We start from the raw sequence: 27,611 nt of genomic DNA, 5'->3' as shown, positions 1-27,611 counted from the left end.
AAGAAATGATGTTGAGGTCGGTGGCGGATCCGACCGGCTGGGGTCGCTGCCGATTGTGCCAGTTATGCCGCCGGCCGCCGCATCCACTCCAATCTAAACATCCGATTATCTGCTGTTGCAGCAGCAGCAACTGGCAGCAGCAGCAGCTGGCAGCAGCAGCAGCAGCTGGCAGCAGCAGCAGCAGCAGCTGGCAGCAGCAGCAGCAGCTGGCAGCAGCATCGCTGCTACTGATGACCGCTCGTCACTCTCCACGGATGCTCGATAATGAAGTGTGCCCACACATCGCACATTCCCGCTCCATCCTTCATCCACAGATCCCTCCGACACTTGCCTGCATGGCACCACCCGTCCATCAACATCACGGAGCCTCCCGAGTTCAGCCTGGTGGACGACCTGGTGTGCCTGCCGCTGGAGGAAATGTGAGCTACTTAGCTCTTTGCGCTTGGCTGCTGGCTGTGTGGGGCCAGTAATGCTATCAGCTATTAACATAACGGTATTGCTGAAATCCCTGCTGTCCAGATAGATTTTGGTTATTAGCGTTACTGCTTCGGAATCATTAGATCGAGGTCTAGATATCTGGATATGTTTACCTGGCGGTACTGCTGCTGGCAGGTCCGCCGTGCATTTATGTAGCCATCAGTTCCAAGCCACCCACGTACCGCCGCTTTAAAATCTCCCGTTCGCCGAAGTAATGATTGGCGTTCCACAACTTAATAAGCCACATCGTATATTATAATAATGCGACGTGACAACGGGGTAGGTGCATAAAAGCTTGTAATTTACTGGCGACAACAGGGTTACATCGATATGACGGCTGGTGATGGCCGTAACCTTTTGTCTATCTGCTGGCTGCTTCGTGTGCTCCATGTACATATGCGTTATAACTGATTATCTATCTTATTATTGTTATCCTTCTTCGCTTAATGCATGTAGCTACTTCGAGGACGTGGTATTTCGCAGCATATACGATGGCCTGGCTGTCTTCCCGGATCTTCAAGGCCCCAACGGAACGAAGTTCGACCTGTGAGTGATGAAGGGAAAGGAGGAGTTCATTTATTTCTTTATTTCGTTTTGTCTTTCCGTGATAGCAGTATGAAATAAAGACTACCGCTAGGAAAGTCTGCTAGCAGCTATCCAATCACAGAACGAACTAGCAGCCGCTGGCAGTATTACTACTTGTCGGTAGGGTAACCGACATAACGAGCTAACGACCCAGTAACTGTGGGCCACCGACCGATCTAAGGTTACCGGTCGGCAAGGCAATAACCGACCAGTAAGGTTATCAGTCAGCAACAGGGTCGTTACCTCCTAATGTCGGTTACCCTACCGAAGCGACCGATTTGGGTTATATAGCGAACCAGTCGGTTACCGGCCCTTTTATGCCCTAGGGCCGCCGGGCCTTCTGGCGCCGCCTAGGCGCCGCAGGCTGGTTCCTTTCCTCTCTAGCTGAGCGAGTGCGCGTGTTCTTTCTTTTGCTCTTTTCCTGTTTTGAAATCCAGGTGGAACCACACAACATGGAACTGCAACCCGAAGAACCTTCCGCGCTGGAACGTGACTGAATTTGGGTTCGCAAATGTGACCAATTTGGGCCACCCACTGAATGGAAGCTCGTACTTCAGCCTACTCCAATGTAAGTGATGAGGCAATGTACGAGCGAGGTTATTACGGACGAGGTGTGCATGCCACATACTTTTTAACAAGATTCCATGTATGCTGTACCTCCTCCTGTAGCGAGCTGGCCTCACGCTGTAAAGGTCTCTCGAGATGCTGGTGTCAAGCGCTTCGCGCGTATTTTTGTAGTTGTTATGTGTGCCGTACCGTGTACCAGCTACTGCACGTCCGTCCATGCATGTGGTGACTACACCTTGCGTGTAGCAGTAAACATGCACATGCACATGCACATGCACATGCACATGCACATGCAGCAGTTTGCCGTCCAAGCCGTCCAAAAAGGGCTGCGGCTTCGCTGTGGGAACTCCTTGCAAGTGCATGCGTGCATATGCTTCATTATTGCTCCTTATAAGCTGCGCTGGGCGCGAGCCTCAACCTGAAGAATTGACAGCAAGCAAATGTTTGTTCATTCTATCGGTAATAAAGAACCACCCAACCATCCATTCCACCTGCTGTATGTCGCACCTACGATGCATGCCTAGTGGAATGCGGCATGGGACGCGCACTGGTACGACAAGGTGTTTCCAGTCTCAATCCCCAACTCGCGATACGTGACGTTGCGTATCAGAAGTGCGTTTTCGCGCCTTTTACGGAGCTCAACGCAATGAGGTACGCACACATACATATACACGAACGTTATATCTAAACATTTTCAGAAATCTCCGTACGCATTGATGACGGTTCATATCCTTGTCTCTACTCTCGCTGAAATTGTTCTCGTGACTGCTGTCTCCGCACATCTCGCTCCGTTTTTTATAACTTACTAGAATAGCTCGGTCGTCCCCCAGTTGCTGCATGCCATCTGGCTGGGATGTAAGTTGTTTAATCGTCCGTACATGGCACCACGGTCTTGGTATAATAGAATGGGACGGCCCTTCTAGCCCTGCTGGTCATTGACACACACTGTTATTTATTTGTGAACTAATAATGAGCCAATGGGCCGACGTTGCTGCTACTGGCCCTACTGTTTTCACACACATACACACAGATGGTCTGGGCGAGCCCGCCTGGAGTGGAGCGCAGACCTCCGTACGGCACTGGAGTACGTTAAGTACGGCAACCAGACCCTTCCCCGAGGTTGGCAGCATCCCTCAATACCCGACCCGGCAGCTGCCCGGCCCTTCCTACCAGACACACTCAGGCGGCTCACCATCAAGCGGACAAACGATGCAACGCATCCCTCCAGGACATGGACCGGCAAGCCGGTTGTCAGGGGCTTCTTGCCTGCTGAATGGGCGCTGCTGAAGAACCTGGAGTACCTGTGAGTGCATACATATGATGCGGTTTCATGTATGTATGTATGACTTAGATTACACTGTGGGCCGCGGGAGCCGGGGGCCGAAGCCGAAGCACAGCGCAAGGATCGGGAGCAAACAGCACAAGTCGGTATGTATGTATCACGTGAGTGAGACCATCAATTTCGACTGCATGCATGCTGTGTGTCACGTGAATAAGATTTCAAGATACCTCGGCATCCTAGATGGGCGCCTTCGTATCACGTAGAGCGCCGCGCCTACTATATATCCATAGCAGATGCAGATGGCAAAAACGTGAAGGATGCGTGCATGTATGCTTGTGCTCGCTGTTACATATTACTGGGGCCATCATGCACACGGTTTTTTTATACGTATATATCCTATGCGCATATAAGAACGCATGATGCTGTCAACATGTTTACGTCATGCATATGTATGTCGTCGCTTCGTTTAAAAGTACGCGCAGCAGCTTAACCTGGCGGGCGGGGAGGCAGCAGCAGCAGATAATACCGTCGTGCCGTCGTCTGAAGTGCAATGCCGACTCGTACTCATCATGGGTATGCATACTTGTGCGTATGCATGTGTGCATGTACGTATGTACGTATGTACGTATGTACCCTGCGTGCACGTGCAGAGACCTGAGTGACGACATGGGCGAGGGCCTTATCGAGGGCCCTATTCCTAGCACCTGGATGATGATGACTAAGCTGAGGATTATGTAAGACGGCGGAGGCCAAGGGGTGGCTGCCGTACAGAAGTCTGCATGCCCCGCCCGCCCGCGCACGCAGCAGCAGCATCGCATCGCTTCGCTGTATGTCCTTGCTGCGGGTGTAGGGGTCGATTTGCTCGGGCGGCGGGGGGAACAAAAGGCGGATAGATCCTTCACACCTCAGCTGTGTGCCCAGGTGTCATGTGTGCTATAGTACACCATTACTACTACACTACATGGGTACGTATGTATGTATTAACATCCGTTGACAGGTCTGCATTCAGATACGTCGTTTTGTAAACCCTAAAATTGTTATCTAGCTACGCACGTGCTGCATACATATATACTTACGTACATGCCCTGATGCAGAATTACCACCACGCAGTAGCCGTGTTTATGCAGCAAGCTACTTCCAACTGCATGTCCATCTACCTGAAATGCATGCAGTAACTTGACTGGCCAGCCTAACTTCTGCAAGGATTGGCACAGGCAGGTAACAAGCGCTGGGACATGAGAAGAAACACCATCCACTTAGGAAAGGTGGTGCGTGATGCTGTGTCATCTACACATCGGTATGGCTATGTATTACATGTTGGATCATCATCGGGACATAGTCTATGTCCCGATCTATGCCACATAGATCGACCGTGCGGGGCTGCATCCACGGGGGCCATCCACGGCGTGTGGGGGGCATCCGCGACTAGGCACGTACACTAATATATCTGCTGTGCCAGATAGTAACTGACGCTCAGCGTGCAGGCAGCAGTGGGCAGCGAACGTATGGTGCTCCGGCTTGCCGCAACGAACAATCCTTACACCCATCCCTCTTTATCCTCCGACAAACCAGCTTCTCATCATTATCATCATCTGTCTCGCGCAGGTTTGTCTCCTACAGAATAGATGAGTTTTGTCGCCAGGCTGGCTTTGTTCTCCAGCGCCTCGGGAGGCTGCCCTCCAACTTCCCCAAGTGCGGTTCAGTTCCTCCGCACTACTACGGAAAGGGTTTTATGAACCAGAACAACAATTCGCGATATTTCGTTAACGTCAAGGTGTTTGATATGGATGGCGCCGGATGGCAGTGGTTCGACAAATCTACCGGCGAAGGTAAGCAGCGGCTGCCCTAAACGCATGAATGTGACACATACATACACACGCACCCGGCTGTCAGTGCATGGCGGCCCCGTGGCGCGGTGAAATGCACACCGCCCGAGATGTGCGCCTCACATCATGGCACCTGAGAGGTGTTTGCCGGCGGCTTGGTTGGACATCCATCCACATGCCAGTGGACGATTTCGGAGGCGACTAGAGGCAGCTCGGATAGGGGCCGCAGGTTCAGCTCCCTTGGCATCTCCCTGAGTACTCTTTGCCTGGTGCGAATACGGTGTATGCACCTGCGAGAGATTTTTGTTATTGGTGATTATCAATAGCGTTTCCCAACCCGTGCATCGCTAATCTCCTTATTTTTATACACGCGCCGGGCTTAATGGCCCTGGAGTCAACTATGAATATAAACGTAACATTGTGCCGCGGCCGGCCGTGAGCCTGGTTGTATGACACCAGCAGCTTCTGTGGTAGTGAGAACTGCCGATTTTAGCGGGTGGCGTATGTTGCATGATATCATCGATGGGGGCCTCATCTGGGGCTGTCCTCCTTAGGTGTCCTTGTCCCCACCGTCCGCCGTCTACCTAGCTTGTCTTTTATGTTTTCATGTACGTAAGCCCCCCGCTGTTCCAGCGGTCTCCGAAGTCCCCTTTAAAGGGGAAGAAGGGTTTCATTCCCGAAGTTCCCCTTTAGGGGACTTTGTCGTCAACTTTTGATTCCCTGTTCGTGGAGGATACAACATCCCAAGCAGCTACTTTACATCTATATATATGTGTTGAGTTCCTTGTCCCCCCCTTGGACCCTTGCATGGACCCATACACATATGCAGCCGGCTACACCAACGTCATTGCGCCGGATAGCAAGTGCTGCTGGGATACCTTCAGCATGCATGCAAAGGAGCACCAATTCACCATTTCAGGTCCGGACAATGTCACAGATTTCCGGGACTACAGCGGTGGTACCCTGCAGCAGAGTCTGGATGTTTGTGAGACGTCCCGGCCCCTCTACTTCGGGCTGTCGCGGAAGGCAACTGGCCCCAAACCTCGCCTCCCGCCAGTAAACCCCATACCGCCAGATGTTCCTGCCGTATCTCCACTTCCACCACTGCCACCGACGCCGATGCCGACATCAGCAGAACGATCGCCACCATCGCCACCACCCGCACCGTCCTTCCCGCGCTTGCCTGGAATTTCTCCTCTGCTGCCGAATGCCCCGCCCCAACCTCCAAGGCTCATTTCATTCCTTGGGAAGTGGGCTGGTGCCTGGGCATACTCGCCGCCACTCCCGCCGCGGCCCCCACCACCACCCTCAATGCCGGCTCAGCCTCCGAGCCCCCCGCCACCACCAAGCCCTCCTCCGGCGCCCCCCGCTGACTGCCCTCAGGCAACTTTTGCCATGCCTTCTATTGCACGAGGCCCTTTCTACATTGTCATTGCAGCTCCTGCAGCTGTGGATGTCCCAGGCATGTTCTGCAGAGCGTGCAGTTGTAACCTGGCATATGCAATATTGGATCGTGGGGTATCGGCCTTTTACACGTCATCCCCTAGGACGACGCGTACGACCGCTCAGTCCGCAACAGCGGACTGGACCGAAATCAGCTTGGAAGGCATGACCAGTAGTGAAGTAGTGGACCCTGCTGGGGGCCGTCACAAGGACGACTACTATGGACTTAGCGGTGGCGGGGGACAGCCGGTGGACGAGGCTGCGGAGGTGGTTGTCAGCCGCCATCACGGCCTCCCGTTGCAGCAGCAGCAGCATCGAGGGCGGCAGCTGCGGCAGCAGCAGATTGGGCCGCCATCCCCACCACCTGCAGGGACATTGCCCACCCTTGACCAGCTGCTTGAACGCGGGCTCAGTAATACAGCAGGGGTGAACCGAGGAGTGCTCAAGGTAATACGACGAGTGGTATGTGTAATAAAATAGTGGAGGGGCGCAGAGTGGTTGTTGTATTGCTTGTGCGACGACAATGCAATCAGCGCTCGAAGATGAAGAACTTACGGCTTACTTTGGGGGTTTAAAAAAGGGATGAGGGTAAAAAACGTACGACCTGACTATGATGAAAGGGTGCACAGAAATCAGCCGTAGTCATGCTACGTGCTCGTACTATGTAATAATAAATCATCAATCTGCTGACGCACTGCTGTGTGTACTACTCCTGAACGCATGGGAACATAATGCATGGATGGCCGTCCTTTTCCTTTTCTACCCAAGACGGGCAACCTCAACACCACAGCGCCTCCCGGTGTTGACGGGGAGACGTGGAAACGACTCGATTCGATCTGGCGGATGGAGCCCGGAGTCCAGGGTGATTATCTCTTCAGGATTCAGGCAGGTGACCTTAAGGCCACCAAGCTTGCTTGCTTGCTTGTACGAACATATCCGTTGATGTATAGATAGATAGACGTGCACATACATATCTCTGTGTGTGTTACATGGTTGGGGTTGCGTGAACCCATACAAGCTGAAGGCCCAAGGGGAAATACCTAAACGCCTAAAAGCCACGAGGCACATTTTTAATGGTTGTTCTCCTATCTCCGAAAGTTTCATGAATTCATTATTAAATGCTGTATCTATGCGCCTACCTACGAATGGTGCATGGCCGAATCCGCTGCTGTCCGACGATATCTATCTACCAGCTCGATTGCACACAACGCACACATACACGCACATAAACGCACGTGCGCGCAATTCCATGAACATGCGTATGAAATCATCATCAATGACTCTTGAACATTCATACATACATACATGCATACATACGAACTCGTTGTTTTGTTGCATGTCAGGCGGGGGCATCTGTCTGGTATCGATGGGTATTGGTCGATGCGGATGCCCCTCAAGTTTATGGCCAGATGCGTATGTCCAACAGCTTCGCGACACTCGCAAACCCCATCGCTGCTTCCTCAGCGAGTGGAGTCACAGCTCCGTTCATACGGTACATGGTTGCGCTAATAAATACATCTGAACCAGTTCAGAAACCTGACTTGGAAGCGGTGCTGCAGCTCGTTGGTGGTGTGTCACTGCTCAGCTCAGAGTGCTTTGAGTCGGCAGATGCGGCCAAGGAGATATCATCAAAGGCTGCTTTCATTGCTTCAACGACAGTTGTGGCAGCCGTGGGGCTGTCTAAGTCGGGAGCAGGTGGACAAGGGTGGTCGGTGCCATCGCCAGCGGTGAACCCGGCATTATTGCAGCTCGATGGGCGTTCCATAAACCTCACCGCGCTGTCTGGCGTTTCGTATGTGCAATCATGCTTGGCAACGATGTATGCTCCGGAAGGGAACAAGGTCTCCGTCATCCTGCCGGAATTTGGTGTGGTGGACTGGGCGGGCAACGTAAACCGCGGGTAAGTTCACGCTCATTAGAGGGCTGCAGAGGGTGTCAGGATTTCCTTTTCCTGAAATGCCATGTCTATTTCTGCGATTCAAGATTTGCATGCATAGCCGCAAGAAGTGCTTAGACACGGTGGTAGCTAGCATTATAATGGTGGCGTTCGGTAGTGTAATCACAAGCAACCTTGTCTTGCCATTCCCCCCAAAACGATGATGGACATACATACAGGCCATTAGTCCTGGAGCCCCGGCTACCGGGCACAAGGCTGGCGTCTGCGCACAGCTCCTCCCGTGTAGTCGGGGGATTCTTAGTCGCGGTCTTCCTGCTGCCCGTGCTCACCTCCCGCTGGTCGTCAGTGCAGAGCATGCACCATGTGCAGGTACGCGAAGGGGAGGGGCGCAGCAGGTGCTGCGATTCATGGAGAACTATCGAGCGGAACTTTAATTATGCCAATTTTTCGAGCTATGTTTTGAAAAATAAAAGGACGAAGATGAATCGGATGCAGTTTATCAGTCGAAGCATACGGTCGGGCCTGGAAGTGTTAAGGAGGATGCTGGCGGGCTGAAGGTGATCCTTGTGCTCTCGTCATTCGCTCCTCCTAGTTTTCTCTGCTGGGAGCTTCCCCCTTCCCGTTTCAGAGCTAGCTACCTGACAATGGCGGAAGTTAAAGTGAACATGCATAGGAAACGCCCGCTTGCATGTTAAGGGGCGGTGCAGCTTATGAGCTACCCGCCGTCGCCGACACTACCTCTTATTGGTTGTTAGATAACAGGTACATGCATGCAAGCAAACAGGCAACACGTTTATTATTATCATTATTATTATTATTATTATTATTATTATTATTATTATTATTATTATTATTATTATTATTATTATTATTATTATTATTATTATTATTATTATTATTATTATTATTATTATTAAATCTTTTCCTTGCATTTCACATCACGTCTCTTAATTCTCATCGGCGACTACGTGTATTCATCGGCGGTTCATTACTACTTTCATTACTACTACACTAACCCGACCTTACCCACTTTTTGTTGGTTCATCAGATGCTGGCCATGTCGGCAACCATGGCATCCCCCGGTGTCATCGTGGGCTATCGCCTAATGGCACGCAATCTGCGCTGGTCCGTCTTCAGCGTGAAGGGAAACCTCCCAGCCCTCGACAAGGCCTTTCCTAGTAACAACCTTTCTGATTATATCAATATTTTGGACCATGCTCGATCTGTCCTAGGCTTGGATACCCAGCGGTCGATTAATCGCACTGCTGCGGAAACTCCAGGAGCTGGTGAGAATGGCACGAAAATTTTCACCCCTCCGGGATTCCCTTTGGGCCTTTCCCAGCCACCTTGGCCTCCAAGGCCGGGTGCAGCTGCCCTCCACCGCCGCCGCCGCTCCCGCCGTGGTCGAGCTTTGTCGTCATCCTCAACCAAACATGAGGCACTACAACTGCATGAGGCACCAGGACTGACGCCGCCACTCCTACTGCGACACCGCCAACAGTCCCCTGCTGCTGGGCCCGCCGCCTCCATAGCACGTGATGATGGAATACAAGCCGGATACCGGATCGGTAGCTACCCCAGCCTAGATGCATTAATCTCCTGGCTGAAAAGTGTGAACGAGCTCAACAGCAGCGACAGCGGTGCTGGCGCCGATGCGTATTACAGAAATGCTTCCAACAGTAATAGCAGTAGTGCGCGTAGCACATATGTCATTGCTGGCGCCATCGCTGCTGGTTATAGTGACTACGATGGCGGTTATGCTGACGATGTAGTTACCCTGGATTCCGCTGGGCGAGTACTCAACAAAAGCTCGTCATCATCTACTGGCTGGAATTATAATGCGGCTCCACCACCCATGGGCGGCAACCGAGCCAGCAGCGGGGCTGCTGTTACCATCATGACAGACATACAAGACGTGCGTTACACGCTTGTGGTCTCTGCGATAGCCATGGGCTCACTTCTTACGCTGCATGCGCTGGTGGCATTTCATTTCCGGTTGCGAAGTGGAGTTATGAAGGATTTGCCACCGCAGCTTTCGTTCCCACGTCCGGAGGTGAACCTTGGAGGTGAGCAAAAACGTACTCCTCGCTTCACAGCAAGTGAAATGTGCACAACATGTATGTGCTGTGAGACATTTGTCTGACAGAATGTGACAGGATGACCTCTACGTAGTCGCAAACATCACCACCATGCTTAAAATTACGCCAGCAGCAGGCGTCTGAGTATACCTCCGCCGTTGCTCTGGGGTCTGGCAAACGTACATAACTGGATGAGGGTGCCCCTCTAAATACCCGCGGGGAAGGCAGGGTCTGCCGGGTAGCGGCTGCAGGGTGAAAGATATCACCCCCCTGTCCCACACATCACACATCATACATTTACTTGCAGCTACAGCAACCACGATCCTTTATTTGTCCCGACGGGGCAGAAATCATTATTAGTAGATTCCCATATTTTGAAGTAAGCCACTACTGTTCTCATTACAGGACTGATATTGGTGGCCTTGGCATTCATCGCGTCCAGTGATCTGGCTGCTGGGCCATCATCAGCCATAGGAACCGGACATGTTACTCCAGCTGTACTTGTGCTGGTTGTAGCAGTTGTACCATATCTACTGTTCATGTGGTGGCTAACCGTTTGCCGCTGGTACTTGGTGGTAAAGGTGAGACCCTAGGGCAAAAGAGTAAAATCATAACACGTCATCATCATGCAAGCTTAAGTATTAGTGTTTGGACATGCATGGACAGCTCTTCATCACCAACTGCAACGTCTGATTTGTGCTGTATGTGTACACCAAAACCATACGCGTGCGTAGGAAATGCCTGACCTGCATATCCTGCAGCAGCAGCAGCAGCTTGGAGTCTTAGGGACGCACGATGGCGGCAGCGCACCTAACCAGCCGCAAGCTCTACAAGCTGACAGCAGCATAAAAGATGCGATGGAGCTGTCCGCCTTTGGGAATTCTACACGCAAGGATACGTCTACTGTCCCAACAGACGCCTTATTTGGACAGCAGGACAAAGTCAAAGGCAGAGTCGTCGGGCCTCTTTCCCGACCTCCAGCCATGCCTGATGTCCAACCCCAAGACGAACCAGCTGATACATCGACAGCTGCTGAGAGTGACACCAGTTTGCCAGTTGCGTGTGGTGATGAAATCCAGCCCCAAGTTGAGCTGGGTACCGAATCCCAAACCGAGCGTAGTACCAGGCCTGGGGTTGGGCCTGGACCCTCTGCCACATCAGGTATCTTCCCTGTCCTGGGACCACACTGGGCCCTGCCCCCGCCAGGTGCGCGAATACCAACCTGTGTAAGTAAGTAATGTGTTCAGCTGAGTCACCACCCTGCGTGTCACATGCCTGCCGAGCACTGGCACTAGCGATGCAGCGAGGGACCTGCAGTGTGATGTCCAACGAAGGCCTCAAATACACACGCGCTTATATCTTGTCCTTTTTATGTTCAGGTTATGGGCAGGTGGGGTAGCACACCACAGCAAAGGAGTAGCGCACACGATGACATTTCTGCACGTGCTCAAAAACCACTTAATATCACCCTACAACGACATGATGTACACCCCCCCACTGAGCTGTCGTTAATGCTGTCGTACCATGCATTGAAACCTCTGCTGTCAATGGCACTCCCTTTGTTCCAGAATCGGTATCAAGTTCAAAGGCTGGCTGGGCCTTGGCCTACAAGCTCAGCGTGGCTCGTGTTAAAGCTGCGCTTTTCGTCGGTCGCAGCAGGCATCTTCTGTCAGCCCAGAAGCAGCAGCAGCAGCAGCAGCAGGCGAAGATGCAATCCCCCCCAGAAACCCTCAATGAGGAGGAGCAGGTGGCCCTCGACCTGGTTCCGGAAGGTGTTATTAGTAAACCACATGGCGGACACTCTTCACAGCAGTACAAGCTTAAGGCGGTCCCTGCTGCGCCTTCGAGTCGCTCTCCTGTGAGAACCAGGGGGACACTACTTCAAGGCTTGCTGAGCAGCCTTTATGAAGCCAAGAGGCAAGGTGTTGGCGGTGGTTCGTCCGGGAAGCAGGCATCAAAATTGCCGGTGGTAGGTGCCGGCGACGGGCACAGCAGCTCCATTATTGCAACTTCAAAGGACCCGTCAGCCCTTCACACATTACTGCAGTCATCAAAAGACGGCACACGCCAGCCGAGGCCCTTCATGATGAGCGCGCAGCAGCAGCAGCATGGCCCCAATGTCGAATCTACTGCTGCCAGCAGCAGCAGATCCTCCCCTAGAGGACGAAGCCCACCTAATAAAAGGCCTCGACCGCGGCGGCCTAGTAACCCAGGGTATCATGGGTCTCCCAACACGAGCCAGCAGGAGCAGCAGGCCACCGAGAATCACGATGCTGGCGGCGCACTTGAAGGGACATCCGCAGCCATGTTTGGTTCAGCAGACGCAGGCGAACCGCCCAAGGCCTCAAACAGGGATACAGCAAGGCGTCCTGACAACTGGCAACAGGAGAATGTGCACGGCAACCGTCTTCAAACTGAGATTGTTGTCAGTTTGCACGACAGAGCAGTCTCTCCCAAAACCCAGGGAATGATGACTGCCGCCGACAATAGTTCCAACCCCTTCCTCGGAGGCGTTTCCAACCCCTTCCTCATGATGGGCGTTTTCAATAACCCCCTCCTGAAGGAAGAATCCAACAAAGCCCCCAGGAATGACTCCAGCCCCTTCCTGCGAGCTGTCACAGAAGCAGAAAAATGCATCGCAGGAAAAGCAGGCCACAAGCATGGACAAACAAAAGGAGCCGTGGGTAGTAACACAGGACAGCAGCAGCAGCAGCAGCAGCCGCAGCAAGTGAAGCTGCACGGCCCATCACGGATGGCTGGAGCAAGGCCCCCGTATAATATTTCGGTGAGATGAGTCGAGCTGGTAGGGTTTTCACTTTTTCCTGACCTACCCCCCCTGATACGTCCAGAACAGTAAGGAACGGTATATGCAGTACACATCGTACATGCATTACAACACGCGCATTAGCTCATTACTCAAAGGGGCAGGGGCGCCCAAACTATCTGGGCTTCCGCTTCGTGCTTTGCAGGACAAAGAGGATGCCTGCAACAAGGGACACCCTAACGTGATGCCATCACCTGCCATCCCAATGTCTGGTGAATCCGAAGGCGCTAACGGCAGCAGTCCTCCTCCCCAGCCTAAAGCCGCCAGGTCACCAACAACCCGCAGTGACAGGCCACTACAACTTACACCTGCATTCGCCATGGCACCTTCTTTGGTGCCGATCCCACCCACCCAAGTAGCCACAAGCTCTAGGCCACCTGAGGTTGGAATTGGTATGATTCCAACATCAGATGGTTGGTCTGTACAGCAGCGACCAAGGCAGCCTCAAAGTAATGCCATCCTTACAAGCAACGAGTATGAGCAGCAAGGTGTTGGCAGCAGGCAGCAGAGAGTGGATCGAAAGTGGTGGCAGGCAGGGCCCGTGGGGGAGGCAACCGAGGATGATGAGCTGCCACCTACCACTGCTGGCCTCGACACCAGCCTCCACCAGCACGTACCTCTAAACGGACTGATGTCTCCTTCTCCAGTGAATACGCAAGCAGCCACCCTACCATACCAGCGTCGGCTCCAAGGTATCTCCGGCAATGGCGGCGGCATGAAGAGTAGCATCGGGCTCCATGATAGCAATAGGGGCAGCACCCAAGGGTACGTCATGCACTACAACATACTTGCCGGACACGGCGGCAGGCAGTGGGACAACACGCTACAAACACCCGGCGTCGCACTTCCTACGACTCTCGCAGCATGGTGGGATCGTCAACAGCAACAGCAGCAGGTGGACAGCCGGACTACTCAAACAAACTTGATTTCTGGAACCTCCGCGGTGGTGCAGCAAAGCAGAACCCGCGAGGGGAGTAATGGTACGGCAGTAACGGCTGCCAGCCCAGGGGCTGCAGGAGTACTCCTGCCTGTGCTGCCGGAAGGAGGGCGGCCTCTGTCGCCCTCGTACCTGTTGCTGGCAATCCCAGGATTCGGAGATGCCACGACTGCCGGGCAGGGGATGACGAGCGAGTACATACCCATGGGCAGTCCTGCGTGGCGAGCTGCTGTTGGAATGTCCAAGTCGCTCACCCCGTACCCCGGTAAGCCGAGGAATGAAGCATAGCGACGAGATATAAAGCTATAACAACCCATGCAGGTGTGAATAATAGATATAGAACAGTTTCAAAAGCTTCAGTACATGCCATCGCGTGTATCCATCTCCGGACATTGAGAAGGATTTGCATGCAACAACACATTTCATCCCGACCCGTATCATCACATACATACATGCAGGCAAGCTCATTCCCATGGACCTGCTGGACTATCAGCCAGGCTGCTGGCCGCTTCGGTGGCATCTCACACCAACGGTTCAATTCCTGGCACGTTTCGAGTTCTTGTTTGAGGAAGCAATCGGAGTAAGTTTTAATCAGCCAAACAATGATAATTTATAGTTTAAAAAAAATTTTAATAGCGAAGACGTGGATTATGGGATTATATTTCTTGGGCCTGCAGCATTTTTCAACCGCAGGGAAGCAGTCCCCATGCACCCGTACTTACGTGCTTACTTCCGGAGGGCACTGGCGGCGTGTGGTTGGAGGTCATCACTCCACCCATGCTCCTGCTGCCCTCATTACACACCCTCCTGGTAGCCTGAGCCGCACATCTCGGGCGGCTGTGCAATTACTGTTAACCGCGGGGCATGGCCACGACAGGCTAATAATAATAAACGAGCCGCGGGTGGACTCCGGCCCTGCTTACTAGGTAGAAGACTGGGCTATCCAAGCTGTTCGTGCTGAGCTAGCCTCAGGTCATATTATCAATAAATAATATAATATTATCAATAAATAAATAAATAAATAAATAAATAATTAATAATAAATAAATAAATAATAAATAAATATTGAAATTGTCGTTCCCGTGCTCGCCCCCTAACTCCGACTCCCTCATTTTGCAGGTAGGTAATCAACAGGCAGGCCGGGAGACAAAGCTAATCCTTTCTTCCAGGTCCATCAATCACACGCACAAGGTTCTGTGTGCCGCCACATTTGGAGCCGTCGGCATTCATACCCACAACACTGCGCAGGTTGTGGCGCTGTGTGCACTGCAGGCGGCCATTGTCGCCTACCTGGTGCTTTGGCGGCCGTTTGTGGAGAAGCCGAGGCTTGTCATGGAGCTGGTTTGCCACGTGTTTGAGATGGTGCTGTTCATCTGTGCAATCTTGCTGCTGAACGCCGTCCCAGACGAGAATGCAAGAACCACCTACCTCATGATTGGTAAGCATTCTCGTCTGATTTCCTCAGCAGCAAGTAAAAAACTAAAAAAGTAAAAAAAAAACAATAGCGGTTGCTCGCTCGTTCGCTCTGGGCAATGGGGATATTTAGTAAATCAGATGGCCTGTATATGATGCGGATGGATAGTGGTGTTTGAATCGCACGGAGGAGGAAGGACATCACTCTTCTTTTGCGTCTCTTGCAGGAGATGTAAGCACAGGGATTGGGATTAATACCATGTATTACCCCACCAGGCCTGCCGCCTCCTGCTGTGATTACTCGCACGCTCCTCCCTGAGCATTTATCTGTGTGGCGCAGTGTGGTTACCATAATTGTTGATGCTCGTCCTTCCTGACTTCATGCACTACTACTATTCCTACCACATTGCACCTTCCGAAAACAACCCCACATGTGGTACTGTACGGCAACTCTACGGGCACGTAGAATACATGTATAACTCATAATCCGATGTAGTCCTGGAATGCATATGGGAGATATGCTACATACCCGTGCACGTCTCTAATTGTTGATACTCGTCCTTCCTGACTTCATGCACTACTACTATTCCTACCACATTGCACCTTCCGAAAACAACCCCACATGTGGTACTGTACGGCAACTCTACGGGCACGTAGAATACATGTATAACTCATAATCCGATGTAGTCCTGGAATGCATATGGGAGATATGCTACATACCCGTGCACGTCTCGTGATGCCCACCTCCCTAACAATTAAAACCCTGCTGTACACCGCTGATGCCTTTGATTACCTTGCAGCATGCTTTTTCGTGGTTTCGCTAGCAGCAATCTTGCACGAGCTGTGGTACCTCCTGCCAGATCTGTTCAGGCTCTGGCAGACGGGGGTGAAGCCGTGTCTGGCACAGAAAGTAGCAGGAGCCTGGAGCTCGGTAAGGGCGTGGCTCGCGCGGAGAAAGGAACAGCAGCAGGTGGCCGCAGCGAACAACGCCGATCAGGCGGCTGCTGGGGACGAATACCTTGATCAGGCGGCCCAAGGAGAAGACCTCGAGCTGGCTTGTGTAGACGGCACCGAGCAGCAGGCTAGGGGGATAACCGGCGGCATCGACCTCGGGCAACGGGCTCGGATGCAGTAACATGCATTGCCAAAACCCACATAACGGGCATGGCCATCGAGCAGCAACGGGCTCGAGGAACGGCATTGAGGAACGGCATTGAGGAACGGCATTGAGGAACGGCATTACTCATAATGATGAGCAGCAGCCGTACCCGCGGGTGGAGGCGGCCGCCGGCTGGTGGATGGTGGAGGTAGAAGCATGCCAGCCAACTTTCATGATCAGGTGCTAGGCCGCTTTTACCTCAGGTCCATGCCTTGCTGCCACCAACTAGCTTGGCATGGAGTGCACACAACAGCTGCTTCAATGCCGAATGGCGAATGGTGGCCTGCTGCCTGGTCGATCTGCATGCGCTGGAATTAGCATACCATCGCCCATGCGTGTGCCACTGTAGTACCCCTGGTATATCACCCGGGATCTGCTTGCAGCCGCCGATCGGTTCTTTTCTAAAAAGTCGTGATATAACAACCATCCACAACCGATGATGAAAGCCCAGCAAAAGCCCGGCGTACTGTTCTCGCAGCTTCGAAGGTGGATGCCATGCATGTACCGCATATGTACCGCATGTATGTACCTGCATGTATAATATACATGCATATTCACATTCTCATCGGAATGAGAGCAAGATCTATCTGCTGGCCGCTGAGGTCCATCACGGACGCGCAGGGGGACCCACTTGAGGAGTACCGGCAGCTGCATCATACACAAGATGGATGCGTGAGGTGACGGCCAGCATGCATGCAGCCATCCATGCTGTATATATGTAGCCATGGTTGGGCACGTGTGCGTGATCCGACAGCGAGCAGGAAAGCGAGCTTATTTCATCGAAGCCTTATCTTGCACCTGCTAGCTATGTAAATCCATACATGGACTTGTAATACCCCAGCTGTGTGCATACCATGCATAGTAGCATTAGTGCAAGATACCTAGCTAACCTATAGGTAGTTTGTTAGTTTTGTCTACTGCATGCACGCGCTTCTATGCTCAAGTGAACCAACACGTGCACCTTCAAATGACAGTATTGGTTTGTTTTTACGCCTTATTAGCAGTCTGTGTTGGAAATGTCCGACACTCATATACCAGTGAATGGTAACCACAGTAATAGGACCCGGCTGGGGTCCGGCGCTTTGTTGGTTTTGGTTTTAACAGTCTGTCTGTCTGTCACGTGATGCTATGACCCTGCTAGATAGCCTGCTGGCTAGCCCGCCACGGAGAGAGATGAGGGGTACAAAGGTACTCTACGTGGGTAGGTAAGACAGACAGACAGACAGGTAGGTGCATGACACGAGTAGCGAGTGGCCATGCATGACTACTACCACCCCTTCATCCTCCTTCATCCTCTTGCTGCTGCTGGCTGCAGCTGCCGCCCTTCCATCCCAGCGCATCCATATGAACCTGGCATGCCCCCTCGTCTCTCAAATCTCTTTGTCACGCCGCTGCTGCTAGGTCTACGAATATTCTAATTGTGCCTTGGACGGGAGACCTACGCGTGCTGCTGACCTAGGCACGCACGTAGTTAGCGTATACGCTATGTAGCTTCCTTAACGTTGCGCACATTTAATGCTTGTTTGTTGCTCTCACCTTTCACGGGCGGATGGGGTGCGTACTCGATGATGTTGCCGATGGAATGATATAACGACATATTGTACGCACGCATATTCGCTTCCACAACACAGTGGTGCCTAATCAGGCACATGCCGGGGGGGGCTGCATGAGGGCTACCACACGTGGCTGCAGTCACGTAGCTGTGGGCGTTGCGTTGGCTGCGCGCATGTACCCAAGTGCATGTAGCCAAATGCATGTAGCTAAATGCAAGTAACGTGAGTACACATGATGGGCCCCGCTAAGAACCAGTACATCGATGCCCGCTCGTCCAACCGCTACCGATTTTTTTCTCGGGACGAGCGTGGTTCGGTAGCAACCAGAGGTCGGCACATCGGTTTCTACGGCTGCGGGAGGGCAAAACATCGGCCAGTAAACCTAAAACATTTTAAAGTTAAACACAGAGTTCAAGTCCAGCGCGCGGCCCTAAGGGCCGAAATAGAGGCTGCACGTCACGTCTTTTGGCCGAGTTTTGGTCATTAGGGACCCGCAGCCCTACGGGGCCTTAAGCCGAATTTCTCGGCTGCGGGTACTGTGGTACGGACCCGCAGTACCCACCCGATTTGCCGACCTCTGGCAGCAACTACCGCTCTTCAAAACCTGCAACGAATGGCCGCTGTATATTTGCTTACTAGCTGCTGTACATGCCGCATACTGCTGTACGCGCCGTACACGGCCCCGGGGTTTGAAGCGGCGCATTCCAAATTTGAGTCCAATATTTCGGAGCCGCTGGCCACCTGAAATCTCCTCCTCCTCCTCGTCCTGACTATCACAACACGAGTAGCTCTTCGACTCCTCCTCCTTTTGCCTTCCGCCCACCTCTAACAGAAGCTGTTAACGCGTCCTGTTAACGCACCAGCAGCCACCGATTCGCCATCCAGCTGGCCAGCTGCCACCGCAACACCAAGACAAAGTTCCTACCTCCCCACCTCCCTATATCTCTGTCTGTACATCCGTCTGTACATCGGTATCCTGCATAACAAATACACCATGCACTGCAGCCACCGTCACCACCGACGGAGCCCCTCTATCCCCTCTGCACTCACACGTAACCAAAACACAAAAGGGGGAAACGCCGGGGCTTTGCACGCCCTCGGTCGAGCAGGAGGGCCGATAGTGGTTCCTCACGCCCCTCTCCCCCCAGAACGAGGAGAGAGCTCTTCGGCGGTCGCTCCCGTTGGGGTATACGGTTAGGTGCCCCTGGCCAGCGTCAGGCCCGGATCGATATGTAACACATGCGCACGGACGCATCCATAAGACACACAGATACACACACAGACAAACACAACACACACCCCACAAGGTGGCCTTATCCGCGCCGCGGACGCATGCATCCACCCTCCTTACTTCCATCCATCACTTCTTGCCCCCAAACAGCCCGCCAAGAAGACCGCCCAGAGATACTCCCGCAGGCCGCTCAAAGCGCTTTAGGAGGCCCTGTCGAAAGGGGGAGGGAGAGGATGGAGGTGGTGCCGGGCCTCATTAAGGGGGAGGGTGAGACGTTGCGGAGCAAAGGAGCGAAGGCGGTGCTACCAGAGGCAATAACTGTCACAGCGAGATGAAGTAGGCGGGAGGGGTACACGTTGCTGGTAGGTGACGTGTTCCAGCAGAAATACGCATCTATGGAGCTATGGACATGACAAGCCTTAAAAAAAGCCCGGCTTTTTTGGGGGGAACCCTTAGCTGCGCTATCAGAAGCGAGCTGTGCTACCAGAGACATGTGTACTGGTAGTGGTGATATGAATCGCGGGTGGTTGTGGTGATGGTAGTGGTGGTGTTAGGCATGGCTTGAAAGACATATCAAGGATGGTAGAACTTGTGAATGAATGACACCGTCCAGAAGGGGGAACATCTCCCGTGGAACGAATGCATCCCGGAGGCGGCCAAACCGACAAAAAACGGTCAACCGTCCACAACCAACCTCGAATCGCTCGTCCTTGCGCAGCGGCTCCAAATCCGGATCGCGTCGCAGCTGAGCAAAGTCGTCGTACCCCAGCTCCAAGCAGCCTGCAGAAACGCGCCACCTCTCTTGTAACACTATATATATAATTAATATTTTTAATTATATATATGTCAATCATATACAATTTGATTATATCTTATTATTAATTGTAGAACTAAATTATTGATTCACATTATACATATTTTTACGTACAATACTCTTCTGCTCCCTAGGTTTAGTGGTTGTAATCAGCCCGTACAGCCTGGAGTGCAGCGCCTTAACGAGCGCTAACTGCACAAACCCACAAATGCACAGAAACCGGGCCACCCCGGAGTCTAAAAAGTGACCACTTGAGGTCCAAAAATGCCGTACAGCTGACGTACAGGCACACAACTGTCACGTCTCCTACAACCCCCCTACAACCCATTAGCCCTTTGCCCTCCAACCACAAACACGGATACTGAAGACTGATTATTAAGCCATGGATGGCTCTCCTCCTACGCACCCCCCTCCTCTCCCCCACAATAAACCAGCTCTCGCTCCTCACTCCATCCCTCACGCCATCCATCACTCCATCCATTCCCTCACGCACTCACTCACCCGCCAGCGCCACCAGCCCACTGCGCATATCCCCCAACTGGGCCTGACAGCAAGCGATGTTGAACAGAGCTGCGGAGCGCTCTCCGTCGCTGATCAGCCGCGGCTTGTCCCTGGGTGGATGGTACATCGCGCGATTGTACGACCGCACGGCATGCGGCCCAGCAACAGAGCGATACAACAACAGCAGTAGACAAAGCGGGAGTCAGGTGGTCAGCCAGGGGGGTTGCGGGGGGGTTGAAAGGGGGAGGAAGGGGACGACGAAACACAGCACGATTGAAGCTGATACCCGGAAGCGGATGCACAGACACTCCAGGACTAGACAGGTAGGGGAGCACGAGAGTGACAACACAGATGATCGTGTGTACGTACACACGGTAAAGCAGCCCTAGTTCAGCAGGACGGACGATGTGTGTACGGACCTGTACCGCTTTAGCCCGGTGCCCGGCAGTGTCAGCGCCTTTTCGTACACCGCCAAAGCCTGCTCCCATCTGCACATAGGCGGATTGCAACCACGCAGGAGGAGAGGGTGGGAAGGGGAGTGAGGAGACCGAGGGAGGGGTATTATCGGTGACGGGACATCTACAAAGGGATAACAACGGAGGACTAGGTGAGAAAGGGTGAGAATTATTTGCAAAACCAAGGCCGGAAAAAACTGCCGACGCGCAAAAAGAATGTGGGTGAACCTGGGGAACCTATATTTTAGGGAGAGGATGAAAGGAAGTGGGGGAGAGAGGAGAGAGAGAAAGAAAAAGAGAGGGAAAAAGAGAGAGAGAGAGAAAAAAAAGAGGGAGGAAAGCTACCGAATGGATTACAGCAGGCCCGACTGTGCCGACCACACCAGGGGCAACTACTGCAGCTCGGCTCCTCGCGCACCTGCCGGCCTTAGCGAGCTTGTTTCCAAGCTCAATAGCTTCCCGAGCAGTCTCCGGCTCCTCCGCCCCCACTGCCAGGGAGTCTGGCTCAGCAGCGCGAAGGGGTGCCAGGGCGACACGGCGATGATGGCAGCGGTCGCTGCCAAATGTGGCTTCAGACCCCGGAACCGCCAGTTGCTTAGATGCAGGGCCGTGATAGGAGGCGATAGGCGAGGGCATCCTATGCGGGTGATGGGGATGGGTTGTTGAGCTGCGCGATGGAACCAGTGGGAGGATGACAGATGCAGGGCGCAAAGACAATTTGCAAAAGCGTTGCATATGGCGACAATATACAGGTATGTAAAATGCTGCAGCTGGTGCTCCGGTTGAAACCAGGACGCGAATTGAATGGTGCGGTGCTCGCCGAGCTTTTTAAGTCCCCGTCGACATCCGGTTCCCCCATTGCGCGCTAAATCAGCTGCAATGACTCACTGTCGTCTGGAAAGGGCCCTGAGGCTCGCGGATCCAGCCTCACGCAAGGACGACCTCAGTAACATTATGTTTTTGGAAACAAAAATGAGCACAGAAGCGATAAACAATGCGGCGGTTGCTCGGCAAGATATTACTGCATACTTAATATTGTGTGCAGGATGAAGTTTCACTGCATTTTTGAGGATGCCGTACTCGTCCGATCTAAACCGCAAACCGATGCTGAAGCCAAGTGGGCCACAATCAATTTGGAACACGTCCCTTTGCCTTGAGCATTGAATCCGATGGCCACTTGACATAGCGCCTGTAAGAGTGTTTTACTGACTTGAGCAATTCGTATTGGTTGCGACCAGCTGGTTTACTGCTATAGTCCCGCTTCGCCCTCGTAATAATAGTTATGCAAGTCTCACACTATAACCTGGCCACCAGACTGCAGAGATGTGCACCATCCCTCACTCGTGCGCACGCGCCGCTGCCGGGCATCGCAGCTCGCAGCGGCACGTACCGGCGTTTTCCGTTGATCATCCAAGCAGCAAAAGGCTTCGGCAAGTCAAAACCGACGCCAGCCAACACCGGCGCAAACGATGAAGGACCTTCAAAGGGCCGCAAGGGCAAGGCTAAGCGTGTGCAGCTACAGCCCGGCAACGTGAGCCCTATCCCCAACCAGCAACGCCAGCAACAGTCCCAGGATCAAATGCAAGCGCAGTTCCAAACCAAGCTAATTGACCCAGACCAATCCTCTGAAGAGGAAGAGGAGTTCATGGCGCGCCTTCAGGCGCTGAAGGCCCAGGGCAAGGAATACGCTGCCGCCGTTACCGCCGCTGACAGCGCCGTCACCGCGACGGCGGTGACGCCAGCGATCTTCGACGCCCCCGTCACCCCCGCTGGCGGCGGTGGCGGCGCAGCCGCCGACGGCATCTACGCCAACCCGCCGCCGCTGTCGCAGACACTGCTGGCCGCCGCTGGCGGCGGCGCCGCTGCCAGCGACATCTCCGATCCCAAACTCCGTGATGCCAATATCGGCCCAAGCCAGCTGGGCCTGGCGGCGGGTGCAATCGTCTTCATCGCAATCTTCGTGATTGTGGCGGCAGGGGATTACGCACCCTCTTCACGGCGATACTCGGGCATAAGGCCCGCGCAGTCGCCGCCGGACGCCATCGAGGAGAAGATTTTGAAGACGAAGATCACACTGTACGAAGATCAGCTCAAAGTGAGGGTGTCAAAGGATATTTCGTAAATACACTTGGTGAACAGGATGGGGGCTCGTCACTACTACGACTACGTTAAGGAAGAAGAACACACCAAAGTTCCACTAGCGCTTTCAACTGCAGCTGCGGGTGTTCATTCATCTGCGGCATTTGCCGTTAGAACACGTGGGCTTTAGATCACCACCACCACCATGGGGGTCTTGGGGGCTGGGGGGGTCGCGGGGGCTGGGGGGGGGTGCACACACACATACACACACATGCACATACACATACGCATACACACGCACATACACACATACACATACGCACATATGCACATATACACACCGCCGGCCCAACCCCCTCCATCAGGCTGATCCCAACAACGACAACATTACGGAGGCACTCGCAACATCGTACGCTCGGATGTTGCAGTACGACAGAGCCGCGGAGTTGCTGGAAAAGCTGAGCAAGAGGTAATAGGGCGCCGTAGCTCGCTCTGCATGCGTCTTAGGTCGGCCTCATATTCGCCGTGGGGCCCTGCACCCAACCATGCATCCCCCACTTTCGTTGCGATCGGCCCACTCCCGCGCCGCCAGTGGCCACATGCACACTGGCTTTCTGTCAGGAGTCCCGATATGCCCGCTTTGTGACTTACCCCCTCCCCCCGCTTCCTGGGTACCCTTCTGTCCGCTGGTATCTATCATCTTCACTCGTGTGTCTGTGGTTCGTCTTTTTCCTTTTCGCCCTCCTTCCGCCCGCTTGGACGCCGCCGCCGCAATAACGCCGACACAGGACACCAAACGATGCGGAGGTTTGGAGACTGCTAGGGGAGAGCTCCCTCCTCAGCCAGCAGCCTCGAAAAGCCGTTACAGCCTTGGAACGAGCTGTCGAGCTACGACGACAGCAGCAGCAGCAGCAGGGGACTACAGCTACAGCCGTCGTCACCCAGCCGGATCTACAGCTTCTGACGGGGCTCGTGGACGCCTACATTGCCAACAATGACTATCCCAAGGCGGTGGACGCGCTGAGGGGGGTACGCGAGGATCTCCAGGCAGCGGCGGCGGCGGCGGCAAGAAGCGCGAGCATGGCGGCGCCAGCGGCGGCGCTGGCCGTAGCGCCGGAAGCCGTCGGGGTCGAGCCGCGGCCAGCAGAACTGCCAGACGTGGCGGAGGTGGCGGCGGAGGCGAGCGTGGCGCCAGCGATGCCGGAGATGCTGACGGCGCCGCCGGTGGCGGATGAGGCCGACGGCGGCGCCGCCGCCGTCGCCGTTTCGGCTGCGTCGACGTCGTTACAGGCGCCGGAACTGGCGGCGGCGCCGGCGGCGGACACGGCGACGAGTGCCTTACCGGCGGCGGCGCCGGTGAAGCCGTTGGATCCCGTAGGAGTGGAGTTGCTGACGGCCAAAGTGTACAGCGCCTGGCGGGGGCATGACCAGGATGCACTGGCAACGTACGACGAGCTGATTAAAGCCTTCCCTGAGGTACGGCACATGGCACATGGTACGCGATGTACGTCATTACAATGCGTTACATGAGCGGCATTCACAGATATGCTTTCATACCCCCGATTTGTGTCCCGTTGACCCTTCACGTGACTTCCCATTTTGAGCACCTGGCCGCCGTATCCCTGCCGTACTCATACCCGGTATTTTTTTCCCGCTGTTCTAATCAGGTCAAATTTGCATATTGCAAAACTTAAAATAAAATAAACTCGCTCTTTCTCTCCCACAAAATCAACAGGATTACCGCGGGTATTTAGCTAAGGGAGTATTCTTGAAGGAGAAGGGTCGCAAGGCGGATGCGGAGCGGATGTTCCTGCAGGTCAGTCAGTTGGGCTTGTTTTGGCAACCTTTAAAGTCTGCTGTTGTTTGGCAGTCGCTTGGATTCGATAGGGCGATCTCCCTGGAGACGTCGATTCAAGGTGGAGAGTTCCTTTCCCGCGTACGTCAAAAAACAATCCTCTCACTCCCTCTCTCTCACAACAACATACCTTCGTCTTCTCTCCTCCCCTCCCTCTCTCTCTATCTCCCTCTCTCTCTATCTCTATCTCCCTCTATCTATCTATCTATCTATCTCCCTCTATCTACATAACTCCATCTATCTATCTATCTCCATCTATCTACCCCGCTACCTATCTATCTATCTCTTCTTCCCGCTGCACAGGCCCGATTCTTCGCGCCGGCCTCCAAGCAGCAGCTGGTGCGGGCCATCGCCGAAACCAAGCCCGCTGCCCCCCAGCTGCCGGACAACAACTAAAGGCCCGACCTCACGGTGGTGGTGCCGGTAGCCATTGCTGATTGGGGGAGGGAGGGAGGGGGGCTGCTTGCTACATACAGCTTGACACTACACGGGTAGGCGAAGTTTTCGTTGTGGTTTTGGAGCTGGCGCGAATATGCCGTACGTGGGGATTGTGCAGAATCCGCGCGTGCCCACTTGCTAGCCTTTACTTACAAGGCTAGGAGTACGGCGTACGGATCGTCTGGTTGTTGGCTTTCGCAACCGGTCTGCGCGCTACCGTGTTTTTTGGCATCATCAGGGGTCGGGATGCTATCGGCGGTTGGGGCCAGATGTCATCGTGATCCTCCTCCCTTCCTCGCAGAGTGCAACAGAAGTGTGCAACACTGGCTCATAACAGTTGGGCTGTTAATATATAATTTTTTTGTGTCTGTCTGTGTCTGTGTGTGGTGTGTGTGTGTGTGTATGGGCGAGCGGCGCTTGTCTTAAGGAGTCCCCGGTGGCGATGAACGCCACCCTCAAAACACCCCCCACCCCACCAGCCATATGTGGGGTGTTGCTACTACCAAGCCAAGAGGGGTGTGCGGCGAACAGGATGGCGGCCAGGAGTGGGAGGTGACACGCGGGTGGCGCGACAAGCACTAGGCTTATTAGGGTGGAGTCCATGGGGAGATGGGGGGGGTTATACGTGGCCCAGATGGGTAGCGTTGCGGTTTCTCCTCTCTCAGGGGGTGCGGAGGGCACCAGATCGCAAAAGGGGGGGTTGCGGTTGCTGAGGAGTATGCTCCGAAACCGGATGTCAGATGTGGGCCTCGCCGCGGTGCGTGAGGCCGGTGGGGCGTGAGGAGGTGTTGGGACGTGGGGAAACAACGTGGGGAAACGGTATATCTGTCTGTATGTCCGACTGGGGGAAAAAGAAAATGTGCGGCGGTCGACACACGCGGGCGAGAGGGCCTCAAGCAGCCGATCCCGCCGCTATCTATGAATCAGTTTTTTGGAGCTCTCCCGGTTTTCCCTTTCCCTTGAAAAGAGACTTACTGACACGCGCAGGAAGCGTCCGTGTACGGCAGCATTTGTACGGCTCAGATGCTCGCGGTTAAGTTAATGGCTACACAACATGGACCAGAAAAAAAGCCTCCACTATTACATCTGTCGTGTCGTCGCTCGCAGCACATCATCATCATCAGCAGCAGCATGCAAACAGCCGACTCTGCAAGCGTGGCCCGTACACGCACATACACATACACTTGGACAGAGAACCAGTCCCGGGGGGAATAATAACATCCTTTCGACAACTGCGGGTAGCTGCTGGTAAGCCCACGCGGGGGGTTTTCTCCGTTCTGCTTCTTCGTCTTCGTTTGTGTGCTAGGAGTGGCAGCAAAGATACATACATACATACATACTGAGAACCTGGACATACATAAATACCAAACATACATACATACATACATCCTTACACAGGATCAAAACACCAACCAGCTCTACCTGGTATAGCTCTTCACCCACCTCCTCCCTCTCCCCTCCTGCCCAGCTCTTCTGCTCCAACCCCACCCCACCCCACCCCGAGATATCATCGGCCCCATTACCATCGGCTTTTTCACCTATACCCGGCCATTCAAGATTCCTACCGTTAACACCCCGATCACGTGCCGTACAACATAAACTACCGGGATCCGAAACCGCCTCAGCCAGTGACTAGAAAACACCGCTCCCCGGCCTCCACCCCATCACGTATTCACTACCTACCTACCTACCTACCTACCTAATGTTCACTCCTCACCTCTAATCACTACCCATTCGCCCACCCCCCGCTACCCCGGGGAAAGCCCGGGGGAAATAAAACACCGTGTGAATTAAAACCCCCAATAAAACCCCCGTCAGACATCGCACCAGATTCCTATTCCATCTTTTCAGTCAAGCGGGAATTTTAGGGTTTTTAGATTCTGATGGCTGAAGGCCGCCATGCAGCTGTAGCAGCGGCGGCGCCGCCGCCGCCGGCCCCTCCATGCGCTGCTGCTGCTGCTGTTGCTGCTGCTGTTGTAGCCGCCGCGTCGCCCATGCTGCCCTCTGGCGCTGACGCAAGGTTGAAAAGGTTTTCGCCAAAGAGTACTGTCCAGCGTCCTGCGCCGTAGTCATCAGGAAGTACCAGGCCGAGTCGTCCGCGCTCAAACCCCGCGTCTCCATCTGCCGTATACAGTCTAACGCCTCCGCTGGCCGCTGTGCCATCGTATAAAACGCAGCCATGCAGGTGTACGACATC

The 27,611-nt window shown here is 53.8% G+C and overlaps 4 protein-coding genes across 4 annotated transcripts in view; 2 read left to right on the top strand and 2 right to left on the bottom strand.

Moving 5' to 3' along the window:
* Positions 1 to 5: 5 nt before the first annotated feature.
* Positions 6 to 16,464, top strand: VOLCADRAFT_96656 (uncharacterized protein; the record flags this gene model as incomplete). Its single annotated transcript, XM_002955720.1, has 25 exons — positions 6 to 16; positions 315 to 419; positions 934 to 1,023; positions 1,500 to 1,630; positions 2,154 to 2,280; positions 2,660 to 2,932; positions 3,562 to 3,645; positions 4,517 to 4,740; positions 5,567 to 5,793; positions 6,121 to 6,627; positions 6,949 to 7,069; positions 7,645 to 8,080; positions 8,296 to 8,446; positions 9,126 to 9,363; positions 9,610 to 10,143; positions 10,561 to 10,736; positions 11,362 to 11,381; positions 11,535 to 11,545; positions 11,724 to 12,940; positions 13,005 to 13,191; positions 13,627 to 13,959; positions 14,068 to 14,181; positions 14,375 to 14,496; positions 15,036 to 15,354; positions 16,130 to 16,464. 25 exons carry the CDS (start codon positions 6 to 8, stop codon positions 16,462 to 16,464), a joined length of 6,093 nt encoding a protein of 2,030 aa, XP_002955766.1.
* Positions 16,465 to 17,625: 1,161 nt separating this feature from the next.
* VOLCADRAFT_106936 (uncharacterized protein) lies at positions 17,626 to 21,995 on the bottom strand (the record flags this gene model as incomplete). The annotated part of the gene is made up of 8 exons (XM_002955671.1): positions 17,626 to 17,681; positions 18,025 to 18,206; positions 19,406 to 19,482; positions 19,967 to 20,052; positions 20,588 to 20,697; positions 21,007 to 21,075; positions 21,461 to 21,709; positions 21,931 to 21,995. 8 exons carry the CDS (start codon positions 21,993 to 21,995, stop codon positions 17,626 to 17,628), a joined length of 894 nt encoding a protein of 297 aa, XP_002955717.1.
* A 223-nt stretch (positions 21,996 to 22,218) lies between these two features.
* On the top strand, positions 22,219 to 25,372 carry VOLCADRAFT_121454 (uncharacterized protein; the record flags this gene model as incomplete). The annotated part of the gene is made up of 7 exons (XM_002955719.1): positions 22,219 to 22,820; positions 23,019 to 23,137; positions 23,487 to 23,590; positions 23,910 to 24,345; positions 24,412 to 24,597; positions 24,857 to 24,937; positions 25,280 to 25,372. The coding sequence occupies exons 1-7, from the start codon at positions 22,325 to 22,327 to the stop codon at positions 25,370 to 25,372; spliced, it is 1,515 nt and encodes a 504-aa protein (XP_002955765.1). The 5' UTR covers positions 22,219 to 22,324.
* Positions 25,373 to 26,494: 1,122 nt separating this feature from the next.
* The window catches only part of VOLCADRAFT_119158 (uncharacterized protein), a gene marked incomplete at both ends in the record, with an annotated part of 2,512 nt that continues 1,395 nt past the window's right edge, over positions 26,495 to 27,611 (bottom strand). Inside the window, one exon of the mRNA XM_002955670.1 lies at positions 26,495 to 26,561. Coding sequence (XP_002955716.1) covers positions 26,495 to 26,561 — 67 coding nt within the window. The remainder of the gene's footprint in view (positions 26,562 to 27,611) is intronic.

The sequence above is a fragment of the Volvox carteri genome (assembly GCF_000143455.1).
Source record: "Volvox carteri f. nagariensis unplaced genomic scaffold VOLCAscaffold_54, whole genome shotgun sequence".
Lineage (NCBI taxonomy): Eukaryota > Viridiplantae > Chlorophyta > Chlorophyceae > Chlamydomonadales > Volvocaceae > Volvox > Volvox carteri.
This window is presented reverse-complemented; position numbering and strand designations above follow the sequence as displayed.